Here is a 17,514-nt window from a genome sequence, read left to right on the forward strand (position 1 = left end):
TCAATGCTACCAGCCTCCTTTGAGCCCCCATGCCGCCCCCACGGATGCCATCACGCAAGACTAACCCCCCCCCCTCTCCCCCCTCCCTCCCCCCCCTCCCCCCCCCCCCCACACACACCATTTCTTGGCATCTAGATGGAATTTGCCTCCAGCTCTGCACAGCGCTATACTTGAGCAGCGACGCCGGCGCGCCTGAATGAAGTCCATCGACTAGTGAGTCCGCGAACTCATCTGTACTTGAGCAGCGACGCCGGCGCGCCGAGGGACGGCGGCAGCTTCACCTTGTAGCTGCCGCCGCCGGCGCTCTGCAGCAGCGTGCCGTTCTCTCGCACCGCCGTCACCTAATCAGGGGGACGAAAGGGGATGAGCGGAGATATAGCCGAGCTGCAGCCGAGCTACGGCCGAGGTACCGCCGAGAGACCGCCGAGAGAGGGCCACAAGTACAGTGGATACACAGCCGAGATACGAGAGCGTGCAGACACCTTGTCGGCAGACCCGAGGGCGAGGGAGAAGGAGACGCCGCCCGGCGGCTGCGGCCGCCCGGAGAGCGGCAGCACGCGCACCTCGGTAGAGGCGAGGCACAGTCTGGCTAGGGACTGGGACACGCTCCCCGTGTGGGTGGAGGCTCATACGGCGGGACGACGGCCACACTGCAGCGAGGCAACACTTGTCGCTCTAGATAGACAAGCGAGGATCTGCGCCCTTAGAATAGACGCAATCTGGCTGCGGACCGTGGGACGTGCCACGACCGACAGCGCGCGCACCTCCCCCGCCGTCGCGAACGATTCATACTCACTCTCTCGCAGAACTACTCGCCGTTCATCTGTTGCTCATCTTCTGCGCACCTCCCCCGCCGTCGCGAACTGGCGCATCTCGCGCCCCTCGAAGCGCGCGTCGACCCGCTCGATCACCTGCAGCTGGTAGCAGGCGCCGGCGGGCGGGGCCTGCGGGGCACGTCGAGGTGGGGGTCGAGGAAAGGTCGAGGAAGGGTCGAGGAAAGGTCGAGGAAAGGTCGAGGAAAGGTCGAGGAAAGGTCGAGGAAAGGTCGAGGGAGGGTCGAGGAAAGGTCGAGGAAAGGTCGAGGAAAGGTCGAGGGAGGGTCGAGGAAAGGTCGAGGAAGGGTCGAGGAAAGGTCAAGGGAGGGTCGAGGAAGGGTCTAGGAAGGGTCTAGGCGGCGCCTGTAGTGCGGCGCGCGGCGACGGCGCGGCGTGGGAGCGGCCGCCACCGTGCAGTGCTGTGGTGGAGGCGGCGCGGAGCGGGAGCGAGGGCGGCGCAAGCGGCGTCGCCGACGCCGCCCCGCCAACGGACGGCGAGGGGAAACCTTTGCCGAGGGGTCGGAGGCGGGGGGGGGGGAGGGTCGTCCGATTAATCATTCATTCGTTCATTCATTCATTCATAAACGGCGAGGGGAAACCTTCCCCGGGGGGGGGGGGGGGCGTCCCTCCCATTCAATACTTGATCGCGTTCGTTAGCTCATGGCGAGGGGACCCCCCTTCTTCAAGGGACGGCGTCGGCGGCGGCGGCCCCCCCCCCCCCGCGGCTCCGCTGAGCGTGTCCGAGGTGGAGCGGCGGCGCGCGGGGGCGGGCGGAGGCAGGCCGAGGGCGATGGGCGCGGCGGCGGCGGGCGCGGGCGTGTTGCGGATCGAGATCCTCATCTTCGGCTTGAAGTCCTCCTCCCCGTCGCCCTCGCTGGCCGACCCCGCCTCCTCGTGGTCCGAGAAGCCTGCGCGTGGTGGGTTCGGGTACCGTGGGGGTAGGGGAGGGTGGGTTCGGGTACCGTGGGGGAGGGGACCTGCGCGTGGCGAGTGCGCCGACATTCAGGCGGGAGTACGGTCTCGAGCCGTGTGGCCGGGGCACCGTGGAGACACACTACGAATACAGTTGAAGACAGCCGAGCACGGCAGAAGAGAGCGGAGTGCGTGTCCTCTCGAGCGTAGGCCGGCTGGAAGACAAGAATGCGTCTTCCGCCTTCTAGCAGCCCGAGATATGGGGAGATATGGGGAGATATGGGGAGATATGGGGAGATGTGGGGAGATGTGGGGAGATATTCCGGTTCTAGCCGGACAGCCTCGCTTGCGGTCGTCCATGAAGCCGCCCTCCTCCTCCTCCTCCGCCGCTGCCGCGCGGGCGTGGGTCGCGCCGGACGCCGGCGAGAGGCGCCGTGCAATCAGGACGAGCATGTCGCGCCCGCGCCGCGAGTCTGCCGACAGGTCGACAGGCTCGCTCCCCTCCGGCAGCACCTGCGGTCCCATCAAAGAGCTGCTGATGGGACGCTGGCTGGGCTGGAGTCTCGAGCCCACACCGGCCTGACCATTGGTGAGCTGGTCATCGTCGCGTCGGTGCTCTCAGCAACATCAGGGCGTCTCTGTGCGGCACAAGGGATGGACCACCACGCGTGTGTGCATACCCCGCGCATCGGCGTGCCCGCACCTCGAAGCGGACGTCATCGAACGGGTCCATTGCCAGGCTGAGCCCCTCCGAGAACTCCGCCTTGAGCAGCGTCTGGTCGCTCCCCACCCGCCCCTTCTTGCGAACCTTGAGCTTGTCCCGCGACAGCACAACCACCCTGCCCTCGCCCCCGCCGCCGCGCACGCTGAAGCTCGCCTCGCCGCTCCGCTTGCCCAGCAGCGAGCCAAGTTGCTTGTTTAGCTCCGCCATGAAGCCTGCGTCTGCCCCAACCGGCTGCGTGTCCACTGTCACCGGGTCGCCGCCCACGACTGAGGAGAAGGCGACACGCAACCGCAACTCAAAGTCGTCCGCCGTGGGAGTGTACGACAGTCCATCGGCACCAGAGATTGGCTCCTCCCTCCCGCCTCGAAGCCTGCAGCACGAATACGCCGACGTCAGGGAGTGACCACGGTGTCGTGCCGAGTATTCAGAGCACGGAACTCAGGGGCTGCGAGCGCAACGAGCACAGCTGAACTGGCCTCTCGAGTGCCCCTCGGAGTGCAAAGTATCTGTATTCCGCATCTAGGCCTCGAGGGCGTGAGCGAGGTGATCACACGCTACCGAGAAACGTCCGTTCGCTACACTGATGACTCTATGACTGCCAACCCTGTCGATCGCACACACAACGCCTCGTGTGTCTGCCCCGTGTGCTCCGCGTGTGCGTGTGCCCCCATTGCTAGGACGTGTGTAAGACTGTCTGACTGGCTGACCGACTGCATCTAGGCCTCGGAGCCTGTACCAGCTCACCTCGCCCTTGCTCGGCCCTCCGACAAACTCTGCGCTGGCCTACAGGGACAGGCAAGGGAAGGCGCACTTCTCAGGTGCACTGCTCCACATACACACACACACACACACACACACACACACACACACACACACACACACACACACACACACACACACACACACACACACACACACAAGGACCGGTATAATACAACGGCCCCACGGCATCAGAGTGCAAGGCCCGGTGCGCGGTGTGGGTGGGTGAGCGGACGCTGCACCTGCAGAGTCCCGCCGAGCACGGGCGCGCCTCCGGGATGTCCGCCCGAGACCTGACGCGAGTGTTGAGCGTCCGTCAGTCAGTGCCCTGGCCACGACGGGGCTCACGCACTCGCGGGCACACGAGGCGCAGGGCCTTTTGCAACGGTCCCTCACGGCCAGAGCTGACTCGGAGCTGTCTCGGAAGCTCACCTGCCGCACCGCGGCGCCCGAGACGTACTCGATCCCTTCGTCGTCCGACATCTCCGGCTCGATGACGGCGCGGCGCGCCTCGGGCACGTACGCGACGCGCGGCTGCGCGGCCAAAGCGACAGCTGGAGGCGCGGCGGGCGGCGGCGCACGCTGCGGTGCGGCGGGCGGTGCGGCGGGCGGTGCGGCGGGCGGTGCGGCGGCGAGCGGCGTCGGTGTGGGCCGCGGCGGCTTGAGCGCGTGCGCGCCACCGCCTCCTCCGCCATTGTTCTGCGCCGCCGCCGCCTGCAGCGCCTCCAGCACGCCGCCCTGCGTCGCTGCGGCGTCGAGGAGGCAGGCGGCGGCGGCCTGCAGCGTCTGCGCCTCGCCGGAGATGCGGAGCAGGGCCTCCTCCAGCGCGGCCCGCTGCAGCTCGACGCGCGCGATGGCGGAGGCCAGCTGGCTGGACAGCGCGGCGAGATTCGTCATCGGGCCGCCGCCGCTGCAAAGGAGTCGCCTTTTAGAAAAAAGTATTCACGGCTACACGCACGTCCCTCTCGAGGTTCTCGAGGTGGATATCCTTTGAAGCCGCTCTCTCGCACAGCACACAGGTTCGACACAGGTACCAAACGCCGCGCTCGGCGAACCTCGACAGCGCCTTCGGTGGCACGCATCTCTTTGCGCCTGAAGCCTGGAGAGCAGCTCCTCTAAATACCAGAGTGCGCGTCCACATGCCGCGCACGCCTACTCGCAGGGCCACTGCGCCAACTGCGGCGCTCACTCACCGCCTGCTCAAGTACGCGCGCGCCACCCTCGATCGCGCGCCACCAAAGCCCACCCCCAGAGCGCGGGAACCCAACCCGAGTTTTACGCCCCCCCCCACCCCCCCGTGGGCCCCCGCCCTACCGCCCGCCCGCCCGGCCCCCCGAGAGCAGACTACATGCTGGCTCTCGCCTCGCTGCTCTCGATTTCGCCGCTCGGCTTCTCCACCGTCCCGACGCCCGAGCCGACGCCCGCCTGCAAGACCATCGCAGAGATCCTCGCCGAGGACCGAATACCTCTCGACGCTCAACACCGTGGTCAACAACGCCGCTCCGGACGTCCTTGCCGGACTTTCGAACCGTTCTCTGAATCTCACTGTCTTCGCACCGAACGACGACGCTTGCTTCCCTTTTATATTACCCAAAAGCTAGGCTACACAACGCCCTCTATGTTGGGTCAACGACGACGCTTGGCTTCCCTTTGCGTCCTACCTAAATGAAACCCTCTCGGGCATCGCCCACGGCTACTTCAAGAGCTGGAACTGTCGACGCGAGCTGCACGCTGCGCTGGCCTCGAAGCGGCCATTTATTGTCGTGCACGAGGCGGACTCGGCCAAGGGGGGCGCCTCGATCCAGGCTCTACGGGACGAGACAGTGCCGCGAGAGCTGCGTCGAGGTCGCCCCACCTGCCTACCCCTCCTACAGCGGGCCGGACGAGGTGCTTGCGCGCGTATTTGACGAGGCGGATCCGATCGTGTGGGTGCGGGTGCACGATTTCCAGGTGGAGTCGCTCAAGGAGATCGCGCTGCGCATGCTTCGCCACACCCCGTACTACCTACACACCAGTGAACTCACGCCGGGCGTCGCGGTGCCGGGCGATATACGACCGCACGTCTTTACCGGTGTCGTCACCATCCTCGTTTGCCACGCGAACAAGGGCGCGCATGATTTGGCAAAGGAGGTGAAAGCGGCGGCGGAGGAGGGAGGGTCGTAGCTCATCTGCGGCTACAGCAAATGCGCCGGAAAGGGTAACGATCCGAGAGGCTGAGGAGGCGCTCGAAGCCAACGCGCCCCCGCTTCACGGCAACGTTCGGTTGTGGGGGTAGGGGAGGGCCCCGACCAGAGCATCGCGCCGCGCACCTCGCGGTCTGCTCCGCCGCCCGCCGCGCGCGCACACGCCCACCGCTCCGCCTAGGTTGGAAAGAGATGAGGAGATGGAGCAGCGAAGGAGGAGAGTACAAACACACACGTCACACGTATGTAGGGAAAGATCATCAATCCCAAGAAGTTGGTCTTAAAAATCTCTCTCAATCCCTGTCGTGAGCGTTTTGCTCTACACTCCTCCGTGTCTGTACTTGTTAGACAATGCACCGAAACGCGGCGACGGGCGGCTTCAGGTTTCGCGAAGACCAACCCCGTGTTGCTCAGCCATGATGAGGACCATCTTCGCCCTTGTTCTCGCCACCCTTGCCGCGGCCGCCCCCGCCGACAAGCTCGCGCGCAAGCCGCTCTTCTCGTCCCATCCACACCCTCCGGTCTGCGCAAAGCCCGATGGGTGCAACGCGCCGATTGACACGATGGCGGAGACCGTCCGAGCCATCATCGGAGCGTCCTTGCCCCCAAACCTCGTGTGCCTCACCTACTACTCCACGTGTGGTGTCATTGAGGGCCCTGTGGCCTGCATCGCCACAGCCGTCGCAGCACTCGTCCAGCACCCCGTCACGGGCATCCCCAAGTTCCTGCGCGACCTCTCCCGCTGCCTCGTGGGCTCGGGCTTCACGCTCGACGATCACGATCCTGAGACGGGAGAGCCTCTCATGATGGGCCGCTGAGGCGCCCGTGAGCGATCACCGATTCCAAGAGCGAGCCCGTCTACCCCCCAGAGGAGGTTTAACGTTGAGGCCGTATCTCTGAGCGGACGCGTTCGCGTAAAGGCTAAAGCCAGTAGTCAGTGGCTCGTGTGCTAGTTGGGATGAGCGGCGTACGAGACGCCAGACACGCAACGCGGTCGGTGTCAGTCTCTATGGGAATGGCAAGAGGTTCTTTTGCGGAGACAGGTGTGTCGACACAGTCGCGAGTCGGCATGAGGATGAGCGCATATGAGCCATGCGACTGATCTCTGATGACACCGCGCACACTGCAAAAGCGGTGCCCCTGGTGACGTGGTGAGGACCTCTCATGGCAACCATCAACAAACGTCACGCCTCTGCCAAGCGACCCACTGTCAGCACAGGTTGCGAGTGGCCTGACTTGTGCCTCGGCGCTTCAGTCGAGCGACGCGCTCGCTGGAGATTGGCGCCAGGCCGTCGCCGCCGCCACGCGCGGTTGCGCCGTGGCGACAGCCCCGGCCTCCCGAGGGGCACCGTCCAGTGGTAGCGGCACGAGCATCGACAACTGGGCGCGCAACTGCTCGGCATGCGCGACGAGCGCCTACTCAGAGCGACGGGCATGGTGAGACTGTGAGATTGCGGCAGTCCGCACGCGTTAACTGCGTCGGCTTGGTTGTGCGCTGAGAGCTGCTCGGCCACCGCTCGTGCACGCGCAGCCTCCGAGCGCGCCGCGTGCTGCTCCGCCACGGCCGCCGCCGCTGCCGCGGCGTGCTCGATCGCGGATCGCTCCTGTGCCGCCGCCTCGCGGCGAGCCGCCTACGCACGAGCGTGAGCGCGAGGCGAGACGTTGGGCAATGTTCGAAGAGGGGCCGGGGGCGGCAGTCGGGCCTGCGCTTCGGCACGCGCCGCGTGCAGCTCCGCCTCATCTCGCCGCGCCTGCGCCGCGTACGCGTCCGCAACCTCCTCCCACCTGTTCAAACGCGTAGCAGTATCAACGATGGTCGATCCGCAAACGGCCGTCCGTCGATTCTACCCACCGGCTGAGCTCCGTCTCTGCGCCAGCACGGAGGGCCTCGGCGTGCGCCCTCGCCGCAGCCGTCTCGTCGGCAAACGCAGACGCAGACGCCTCCTGCGCGCGGCCCTCCTATTGGTGATGGCAGGGTGAAGGAGCGCGAGGCTCGGCGAGAGAGAGTAAGAACAGTAGAGGCGAGGGGAGGAGAGCCTGGAGCGCGCTCCAGAGCATGGAGTCCTTGACGCGCACGAGCGACTCGAGCTCCTCGGCGCGCTGCAGCCGTGCGGCACGCGCCGCCGCCTCGCGCGGCAGGTCGTCGAACGGCACGCGCTCGATGGCGGGCACTTGCTTGGCGGCGAGGCGGGCCGCCCGCGCCTAGGGGCCGCACGCGGCAGGGCTTGGCTGGAGGGCGCTCTTCCTGAAGCTGCGACTATGGTGGGAGTGGCAAAGGTCTCCAGTGCGTCTGGCGTCTAGCTATATATCGCCTGCAGCTCCGGTTGCCGCTGGAGAAGTGCGCGCGCGGCGGCGATGGCCTCGGCGTCCGAGGCGCCGGCGCCATGAGCATAGTCGGCAGGGAGCGCTGCGGCTTGACTCGCTGCGAGGGCGGCGGCGGGCGCGGCGGCGGCGACAGATGCATTCATTGCAGGGCCCTGGCCGTCGGGGGGCGTAGCGGCGGCCGTGGCCGCGGAGGCGGCGGCGGCGGCGGCGGCGGCAGCTGCAGCAATGGTTGGGTCCTCCACGCCAGCGGCGCCCGGTGGCAATGGCGGCTGTGGTTGTGCGGGTTGCTGCGGCTGCTGCGGCCGCGGCAGTGCCGGCAGGGTCCCAATGGCGGAGACGTCAGACACGAATATGTCGATCGCCTCGAGGTCGAGCACGACGGCGGACAGCTGCTGGCCGAGAAGCGCCAGCTTTGAGCGCGCAGCCGCCTGCAGCCGCTCTGTTGCGCCGGCGGCGTCCATCTCCGTCTCCGCCTGCACCGCTGCGGCAGCGCGGCTCACCTACAGACGGGGTGACGCGACGGCCGTTGTCTATGCACGCTAGCCTGGGCAAGGGAACACCTGCCCACGCTAGCGTGGGCAAGGGAACACTTATTCCGCTGCAGCCAATGTTCAAGGCGCAGTGCGTGCGCGGGCTCGGTGCTCACCTCCTCCATGTTGGCCTCGACGGCGCGAGCAGCGTCCGCCAGCGCTGCGCGCTTCGCGCGGAGATCGCCCTGGATCGCCCCTTCGAGTGCCAGCATGCAGCGGCGACAGTCCCCCTCGAGCGCCTCGCTGCTGACCAGGTGCCGCGGCGCAGCCAGCGGCAGCACCGTCGTAGCACTGCTGCCTAGCCCACTGCGGTAGTCGCCGAGACCGGTTGGCGGCGCGCGTGGCTGAACGAGCGCCCTCTCCGACTGCGCCTTCTCCATCGCCGCCATGCCCGCGGCGACTCCCGCGGCGGCAGCTGCCGCCAAGCTGGCGGCGGCACCGCCGTCCGCAGAGCCACTCTCAGCGCCAGCGGCCGAGCCAGAGGATTCCTTGTGAGACCCGTGTTTACTTTAAGGCCCTTTCCCTGCGAACGCGCACCCCCGGGGCTAGGGCTCTCTAGCCCGTAACCCGACACCGATCATTCGGCCCGCTGGGTGCGCTTCTTAGGACTTAGCTCCCCGGCCCTGGATGTGAGGTTGATAACTGCACTCCAAGTGCTCCAAGTGCTCTCCGACGTCGTGCCGAGCGAAACCTTTTCCTTCGAAGCCCGGCGACGTAGCCGGGCGAGCGGAGTAGGGCAGTCCTAGAGAGCACCTTGAGGCCATTCAATAGAGCCCGTACTATAGTCGAGAGTCGCTCGCCGGCCGGCGCAGTGCTGCTCTAACTGCTCCGCCGGGCCGCCTCCGGGCCGCCGCCGGCAAGTTGGTATTTTCATATATGAACTTCAAAATAGTATTGGCTAGTCTAATTCTACTCATCACAACTCGCCAGGAACACCCCCACACTATGGGGTCATTGTGTAGCCCTGCTTAGAAGGAAAAGGTTTTGTGCAAGGTCCGTATGGCTCACCGTGTACGTACGGCTTTAGTCGGCCACTCTGTGCGGCTCCGGTCGTCTAGACAGGCAGGAACGGCGTGGCAGGTCTCGTGAGGAGGGGCGGGTTGTTGCACGAGTATATGGGCCACGATGTCTCAAATATGAGGGGTTTTGACTCCTACCGGCTCCTGACGCTATCCCTGGCAGCTCTAATGACCAGGATCAGTAGTGCTATGATAGAGGCTGCCCATACTAGCGCAGGAGCTGCCACACTCGCCCGGACCGTCCCCTTCTGGGGCCGGTTCCGCAGCCCGCGAGAGCCGACAGCGGGGCCGTGCCGCGGGTGCCTACTGCCGAGTGCCACAAACACTGCGCCGTCCCGCCATCACCTACAGGCTGTCTTGTGTGATGGTTGGGATGTCCTAACGCCACCATCTTGGCTCTTGCGACCTCAAACCCGCGAGCTGTATGGGTGGTCCTGACGTCGACAGACGCCCGAGGACCACGGTGAAGCTGAGCTGGAACGAGTCGACAAGTCTCGTCTGAGCCCGTGGCGGTCGCCGGCTGAGTCGCTGTGCACGGGCCGGTACCTCAGGCGTCACCTCCGCAGCCTCAGGTCTCACACTCCATCACCTCCGACGGGACGCCGTCGGTGGCACGCTCGGCGGCGAGTTTGTGGCAGCTCCATCTCGAGTACGGCGTCGAGCCTACTCACTCCTGTTGGATCTGTGCACTCCCTGGGTCCCAGGGAGTGCACAGATCCAGCAAGTGGTGCGTCCCGGCAGCCCGCGCTGGCTGCGGAGCTGCCACAAACTCGAGACACGCTTTTTGGGACATTTTCGACGCTTTTGGCCCATATACTCGTGCAACAACCCGGGCGCCCCCCTCCCCCCCTTGCCCGGGTTGCCCCACGCCAGGTCGCAGGTGCGCAGCTCACGCGTCTCTCGTCACCACCCAGCTATAAAAAGCCGTAGCACACCTCGCCTGAGTGTTGAGACAGTGGTCTGTCGTAGAGAACTCTCTGTACTCTGAATTCCCGGACCGCGGTCTCAGCTCACCCCGTGTCAGCAGATAAAGTTTTACTGACGTATGGATGATGCCCACGACTGCGGCGCGGGGGGAAATAGAGCTGCTGAGAACGGCGCGCGGTCAGGACAGAGGCACCGCCGGCGGCCGGGCACGTCTGCAGCTCCACAGACACAACTCGCCCCCACCCCCACGCCTGACCCTGCCTCACCTGCAGCGCCGCCGCTTGAGCGGCGGTGCCACCGCCGACGCGCCCCTGCCTCGCTCCGCCTCGAGGTAGCGCCGCGCAGCCGCCTCCGAGACGTGAGGCGCCCACGCCGCCGCCTGGTAGGTACTAGTAAGGTAGCGTCTCCACACACACACGGTGGGGTGGGGGCACTCCACGTCAAAACAACAGGAGCCCCCCCCCCCCCCCCACGGCATCACACGTGCAAGGCCCAGTGCGCGTGCGTGAACGGTGTGCCGCCGCCTGCGCACGCCCCGCCGCCACGAGCGCAACATGTCTCCCCACATCTCCCCACATCTCCCCACATCTCCCCACATCTCCCCATACTCCGCCGCCTGCGCACGCACCGCCGCCAGCAGCGCCTGCTCGCAGACACACCACTCATAAAGAGCAGGACGTGCGCGGAGGAGGAGGCGAGCGAGAGTGACGGCAGCAACGCCTTCTCGCCGCGGGAGATATGGGGAGATGTGGGGAGATGTAGGGAGATGTGGGCAGCGCCTTCTCGCCGCGGGAGGTTGGAGGCGAGTGTGGCAGCGGCGCCGCCTCCTCCCCCAGCAGCACGCGCAGCACCGCGGCGCAGCACGCGCCCACCGAAGGGCCGTGGTACCCGCCCTCGAGGGCGACGACGAGCGGCGGAGCGGCCGGCAGCCGAGTCAGCTCCTGAGAGTCGCGCGCCCGAGATGACCCGAGATTGCCTGAGATGACCCGAGACCACCCGAGGGCAGCTCCTGCGTCATGTGCGCGAAGAGGGCCGGAGAGAGCGCCAGCTTGAAGGACTCGCCTGAGTCATTCACTGCGTTCCGCATGGGTGGAGGAGGGGGAGAGACTCATCGAGCGTGAATCACGCGCCTGAGTCATTCATTCATTAATTAAGGTCTCGTTGATTAATTAACGAATTAAAGCGTGAATCACGCGCCTGAGTCATTCATTCATTAATTAAGGTCTCGTTGATTAATTAATCCGAATTAGAGCGTGAATCACGCGCCTGAGTCATTCATTCATTAATTAAGGTCTCGTTGATTAATTAACTAATTAGAGGCTGAATCACGCGCCTGAGTCATTCATTCATTAATTAAGGTCTCGTTAGTCAATTAACTAATTAGAGCGTGAATCACGCGCCTGAGTCATTCATTCAAGAAGACCTCCGTCAGTGATGGGTGGGTGAGAGAGCAACAGGTTGATCCGCCTCGCGCCTAGTTCATTCATGTGCAGGTGAGGTAAGGCAAGGTAAACCTCTCCACACACACGAGGTGGTAGGGCAAGGGCCAGGCAACCCTCGCGTCTCCCCTCTGACGACAGGAGCCCCACGGCATTCAAAGTGCAAGGCCCAGTGCGCGTGGGTGAGCGGTGTGTGTGTGTGTGTGTGTGTGTGTGTGTGTGTGTGTGTGTGTGTGTGAGCGTGTGTGTGTGTGTGTGTGTGTGTGTGTGTGTGTGTGTGTGTGTGCGTGCGTGTGTGTGTGCGTGCGTGCGTGTGTGTGTGTGTGTGTGTGTGTGTGTGTGTGTGTGTGTGTGTGTGTGTGTGTGTGTGTGTGTGTGTGTGTGTGTGTGTGTGTGTGTGCGTGCGTGTGCACATGCGATGGATGCTGGAGAGAGAGAGCGAGCTTGAAGCGACTCACCGGCGGCGGCGTCAAAGCCAGCAGAGACCAGCACGAGGGCCGGGTCGAAAGCGCGCATGATCGGCAGCAGCAGCACGTCCAACGCGGCGCGGTAGTCGCCGTCGGAGGCGGCGGGGTATCGCGTCGGGTCTGGCCACATCACGTTGACGTTTCGCCCCGTGGCGGCGGCGTCGGCCGGCCCGGCCTCGGCGGCCGCGCCGGTGCCTGGGTAGAGGTCGGCGTGCAGCGAGGCGTACAGCACATGCGAGTCCTGTCCAAGCTAGGGAGCGTGAGAGACGAGACCACGACACCGCCTCGCACAGCACTCCGGCGACTCCTGTCCAAAAAAGAAGGCCGTGGCGCTCGGGCCGAGGAATCGGCGACGCAGCGCAGCAGCGCGGCTCCTTTCAAAACAAGGACGCCGCGCGCCTCGGAAAAAGAAATCTACGGCCGCAAAGCAAGGGGGGGCGACACCTCGTAGAAGATCTCCTGCGTGCCGTTGCCGTGATGGACGTCCCAGTCGAGGATCGCAACCTGAGTAAATAGCACACAACTAATCATACGTAATTAAGTGATGGACGTCCCAGTCGAGGATCGCAACCCGCTCCACGCCCGCCGCTCGCGCCGCCGCCGCCGCGGCCGCCACCTTGAGGGCACGGCTCGGGCACGGCTCGGGTGCATCTCGGGTGCATCTCGGGTGTATCTCGGGTGCATCTCGGGTGTATCTCGGGTGCATCTCGGGTGTATCTCGGGTGTATCTCGGATGTGTCTAGGGCACATCTCGGGGCATCTCTCGGGTGTAGAAGCAGCCGCCATATCGCCCCGTATCTCTCCACATCTCCCCCATATCTCCCCCACATCTCCCCACATCTCCCGCCGAGTTGTAGAAGCATCCGCCCTCGGCGAAGCCGCCCTCGAAGCCGTCGCGCGACGCGTGGTGCCCTGGCGGCCGCACCTGCACGCGTGTCGCGGACATGTCTCGGAGATGTCTCGGACATGTCTCGGACATGTCTCGGACGTGCGGTCGCACCTGCACGGGGGGTGTTGTCGCGGACGTGTCGCGGACGTGTCCTGGACATGTCGCGACGTGCGGCCGCACCTGCACGTGTCGCGGACATGTCGCGGACATGTCTCGGACATGTCTCGGACATGTCGGTGCCTCGACGGACGCACCTGCGCGGGTGTTGTCGCGGACGTGTCGCGGACGTGTCCTGGACGTGTCGGTGCCCCGGCAGCCGCACCAACGCGAACGCACGCCGGGGCCCTCCCGGTGCGACGGCGGCGAGGGCGGCGTCGACGACGGCGCCTGTGCACGGGTGGAGGTGTGAAGAGGTGCCGACTCACAGCGGGAGGTGAGAGGCGAGGCGTGGACAGCGATGCCGCATGCGAGTCGCGCGGCCGTGTCCGCCTCGGACGAGTAGTAGACAGAGCCTAGCAGAAGGGTCCTAGAAGGGTCCTAGAAGGTTCCTAGAAGTGTCCGCCTCGGAGGAGTAGACCGAACCGTTTGCTGGCCGCTGCTCCTCCGACCGCCGCCGCACCTAGGAAGACATTTCCTAGACATTTCCTAGAATTTCCTAGACACTTCCTTGGGAGGGTGCGGGAGGGTGCGGGAGAGTGCGGGAGAGTGCGGGAGAGTGCGGGAGGGTGCGGGAGATCGATTGCAAGCTGCTCCTCCGGCCGCCGCCGCACCTGCTCCAGATGCTCTTGCCGGTGCACGCGGCGCAACTCCTCGTCGCTCGCCAACCGCGCCTCCTGCCGCTCACAGCGCTGCACGAGCCCCGCGGCGCTGAGCGCGTCGTACGCCTCGGTCACCCGCTCCGCCACCTCAATCATCCGCCGCCGGTCGCGCGGCGCCGGAGAGTGCCCGACCCCCGCGGCGTAGTAAAAGGCGACGCGGCCGCCGCCACCGCCGCCCTGCTCTGCCAACGCCCGATCGTCCGGTGCAGGAGTGGCTGTAGGCGGTGGCAATGACTCTGCACGGCCCGCCGGCGATACGTCCCGCCCCCTGCCTCCTTCTCCCGACGCCGCAGCCATTGCGGCCCCATCGGCCGCCGATTGTCCCTCAGCGGCGTCCTGCTCCGCCAAGGCGGCGGCCGGTCCTGGCGGTGGCGGCGGTGGTGTGGCGGCTGCGGCCGCGGCGGCGACAGGCGCTATTGCTGTTGAGGCTAGTCCTTCGGCGAAAGGTGCGGCAGTGGCGGCGGCGGTGGCTGTGGCCGCCAACACGGTCGATGGCTGTGGTGGTGGGAGCGGCTGTACAGGCTGGGCCGGCTGTACTACTTCGCCGCCTCCGCCACCATCCGCTGCTCCGCTTCCCACCGCTGCTTGCTCGCGAGAACCCACCGCTGCTCGCACCTCCTGTTCTAGCGATGCACCTGAGGTTAGACTACAGCTGCCGGTTGGCGCTGCGGTATGGCGTTCATGCACATGAGCATGCATAAGATTTCCCTTTTTCGCCCAGGATTTCCCTTTGAAGATTCTTCCCTTTGGGGGAGGGGGCGCAGCACTCGTCATCATCTGTCCCGAGAGAGAGAGAGAGAGAGAGAGAGAGCTCTCTCTCTCTCTCTATCATCTGTCCCGCGTCCACCCATACCGCGTTGGTGTCCAGTCCGAGCCTGGCTGTTCTTCACCTTTCTACCTACCTACCTAACCGCTGTGTGTGTGTGTGTGTGTGGCCTCGACTCGGCCGCTACAGTCGAGTTTGGCGCGCTACTCTCAGAGCGCGTCGGCGTGCCCGAGTTGCCAGAGACGCTCATCTTCGACTACCCGACTCTGCGTGGCATCGTCGGCTATCTCAACAATGACACGCTTACGGCGCTGCCGCCGCCACCGCCTGCATCCGTCTCTCCAATCTCCATCGAGGAAGCCCAGGCGATCGTTGCCGAGGTCGTCGGCTTTGGCGTCTCCGCGGACGCGCCCCTCATGGAGGCTGGCCTCGATTCGGCCGCGGCGGTCGAGTTTGGCGCGCTGCTCTCGGAGCGCATCGGCGTACCCGAGCTTCCAGAGACCCTCATCTTCGACTACCCGACTCTGCGTGGCATCGTCGGCTCCTTCTCGCAGCAGCGCGAGATGGGCAGCGGTGTGTCTGCGCCACCGGGCGAGCTGGATCGGCGCAATGTCGCCATGGCGGGCCTCGCCGCCAGGCTGCCTCTCGGCCATGCCTCGCGCGAGCTAGTCCAACTGATGTCGGCGAGCGGTGCGGACGCCGCCTCGGAGGTGCCTCACGGGCGGTGGAGCCTGCCGCCAAGCTCGTCGGGGGATGGCGAGGTCGCACGCCGCATCCGACACGGCGCCTTCATCACGGACGCCGACCTATTCGACAACAAGTGCTTCTCCATCTCGCCCGCCGAGTCGGCGGCGATGGACCCGCAGCAGCGGATGCTGCTCGAGGCTGGGTACGAGGCGCTGCACGCCTCCAGCCTGGGCAAGGTCGAGCTGATGGGCTCGCTGACGGGCGTCTTTGTCGGGATCGCCGCCATGGACTTTGGCGAGGTGATCAAGTCGACTCCTTACGCGAACTCAGTCTACTCGGCGACCGGCTCCACCCTCTCCGTCGCCTCGGGCCGCATCTCCTACGCGCTCGGCCTGATGGGCCCGTGCGTCTCGTACGACACCGCCTGCTCGGCCGCCCTCGCGGCCTGCCACGCATCGCTGCGCGCAATGCAGAACGACGAGTGCGCCGACGGCCTCGTGGCGGGTGCCAGTGTGATGCTGTTGCCCGGCACCGCGTTTGCCTTTGCGACTGCCGGGATGACCTCGGCGAGGGGCCGCTGCCACACCTTCGACTCGCGCGCCGACGGCTACTGCCGAGGAGAGGCGATCTGCGGCATGGCGCTGCGGGCCCGCACGGCGACCACGCACTACCAGCTCCCCCTCCTTGGCAGCTGCGTGCGGCAGGACGGCAAGTCGGCCTCGCTCACCGCGCCCAACGGCGTTGCGCAGCAGGGGCTGCTCGAGGGCGCTCTCTCGGACGCGTCGACCCGCGCAGGCGAGTTGAAGTGCATCGAGGCGCTTACCGGCGACTAGTCTTTGCCTGGCGCGAGGAGGTCAACGTGCTCCTGCAGCGGCGGCTCGAGACGACCGACGGCGCCTCCGAGGACACCTTCGTCTCGCCCGCTCGCGGTCCCTTCGTGCAGCTCGTGCTCGGCCACCGAGTCAAGGGCCACGTCGTCTTTCCGGGCGCCGGCTACCTGGAGATGGCGCGCGAGGCGTACTGCGCCGTCAGCAATGCCGAGGCCGCGGTGCTCGAGCGAGTCTACTTTCTGCAGCCGCTCGTGCTCGACGCGACCGACGGCGATTTGGTCTTGTGCGACGTGGATGGGGCCGGCGAGCGCTTCGAGATCTCCTCCAAGACGACGGAGGAGGGGGAGAAGGTGGTGCACTGCGCTGGCAGCACGGGCGCGGCCGGCAAGGCCCCGGCGTGCCCACAGCCAGCCTGCGTGCGCGAGCTCACGGGCACCTCGGCCGCGCTCGAGCACACGGCGTTGTACACGGCGCTGCGCGAGGGCGGGCTCGAGTACGGGCCCGAGTTCCGCACGCTGGCTCGCGTCTACGCCGACAAGGAGGGCGGCCTCGCGGTGGCACACCTCTCGCGCCGGAGGAGTCGGCACGGCACCAAGGTGCACCCGGCCGACCTCGATGGCGCGGTCCAGCTCACGTCGACGCTGGTGGACACGTCATCCGGCGAGACACGCCTCCCCTTCATGGTCGGTGGTGCGCGCGTGTTAGCGAGAAAGTTGCGGGCGGAGCCATGCCCGACTTTTTGAAGACGAGCCCCGCGCCACGGATGCCAGCCGTGCCTCCGCGGGAGCCGAAACTCAGGTAGTAGGTAGGTAGAAAGGTGAAGAACAGCCAGGCTCGGACTGGACACCAACGCGGTATGGGTGGACGCGAGACAGATGATGACGACACGCACGAACGACACACAGACACAAACAAGCTCACAAGACACACAGCCAGCTGGCTGCCACACACCCTGAACTCACTACAAGGAAAAAAGAAAACGCGGTCGACCTCGCGGACCGTGGCTTCTCGCCTAAGCTAGCAGGCACGCTTGCCTCGCCGCCCGCCGCACCCGCGTGGAGCGGGGCGCCACTGCGTGCGGCTCTAGCCGGCGCCATCGCCGCCTGCTCGCTTGCGCTCTGCGCGGCGCCGCTGCCGCTCCCTTCGCGGGAGGGGCGCTGCAGCCGTGCCCGTGCCTCCGCAGCTGCGCGAGAGCGACAGCCCGCCGATGACTCGCGAGCGGCGCCGCGCAGCGCCTCCGTCCCCGCCCCCCGTCGCGCCTCCGCTCCACCCCTCCCGGGCCCTCCGTCGTCCGGCTGCCCCGCGTGCGACTTTGACCGCCGGCCGACCGCCCCGCCGCCCCGCGTCTGCAGCTGCGCCGGAGCGATGGTCAAGTACTCGCGGGACGCGGAGAACAGCACAAAGTCGTGCAAGGCGTCGGGGTC

General features: G+C 66.2%; 4 protein-coding genes across 4 annotated transcripts; 1 reads left to right on the forward strand and 3 right to left on the reverse strand.

Annotated features, from left to right (window-relative positions):
• Positions 1-227: 227 nt before the first annotated feature.
• EMIHUDRAFT_468436 (hypothetical protein) lies at positions 228-4,121 on the reverse strand (the record flags this gene model as incomplete). Its single annotated transcript, XM_005782582.1, has 10 exons — positions 3,643-4,121; positions 3,453-3,503; positions 3,182-3,234; positions 2,431-2,821; positions 2,066-2,240; positions 1,489-1,723; positions 1,309-1,321; positions 846-944; positions 483-563; positions 228-341 (listed from the first exon to the last, which is right to left on the reverse strand). Exons 1-10 carry the CDS (start codon positions 4,105-4,107, stop codon positions 228-230), a joined length of 1,677 nt encoding a protein of 558 aa, XP_005782639.1. The 5' UTR covers positions 4,108-4,121.
• A 1,688-nt stretch (positions 4,122-5,809) lies between these two features.
• EMIHUDRAFT_233178 (hypothetical protein) lies at positions 5,810-6,211 on the forward strand (the record flags this gene model as incomplete). Its single annotated transcript, XM_005782583.1, has 1 exon — positions 5,810-6,211. One exon carries the CDS (start codon positions 5,810-5,812, stop codon positions 6,209-6,211), a length of 402 nt encoding a protein of 133 aa, XP_005782640.1.
• Positions 6,212-6,644: 433 nt separating this feature from the next.
• Positions 6,645-8,637, reverse strand: EMIHUDRAFT_233179 (hypothetical protein; the record flags this gene model as incomplete). The annotated part of the gene is made up of 6 exons (XM_005782584.1): positions 6,645-6,809; positions 6,908-7,024; positions 7,242-7,352; positions 7,470-7,595; positions 8,057-8,218; positions 8,365-8,637. The coding sequence occupies 6 exons, from the start codon at positions 8,635-8,637 to the stop codon at positions 6,645-6,647; spliced, it is 954 nt and encodes a 317-aa protein (XP_005782641.1).
• A 2,382-nt stretch (positions 8,638-11,019) lies between these two features.
• On the reverse strand, positions 11,020-14,520 carry EMIHUDRAFT_456645 (hypothetical protein; the record flags this gene model as incomplete). The annotated part of the gene is made up of 6 exons (XM_005782585.1): positions 13,760-14,520; positions 12,545-12,604; positions 12,374-12,407; positions 12,092-12,220; positions 11,201-11,256; positions 11,020-11,132 (listed from the first exon to the last, which is right to left on the reverse strand). Coding segments are annotated over exons 1-6 (1,137 nt in total), but the record flags the coding sequence as incomplete, so codon positions are not given.
• Positions 14,521-17,514: the final 2,994 nt, after the last annotated feature.

This window comes from Emiliania huxleyi (assembly GCF_000372725.1).
Source record: "Emiliania huxleyi CCMP1516 chromosome Unknown EMIHUscaffold_189, whole genome shotgun sequence".
NCBI classification, from domain to species: Eukaryota; Haptophyta; order Isochrysidales; family Noelaerhabdaceae; genus Emiliania; species Emiliania huxleyi.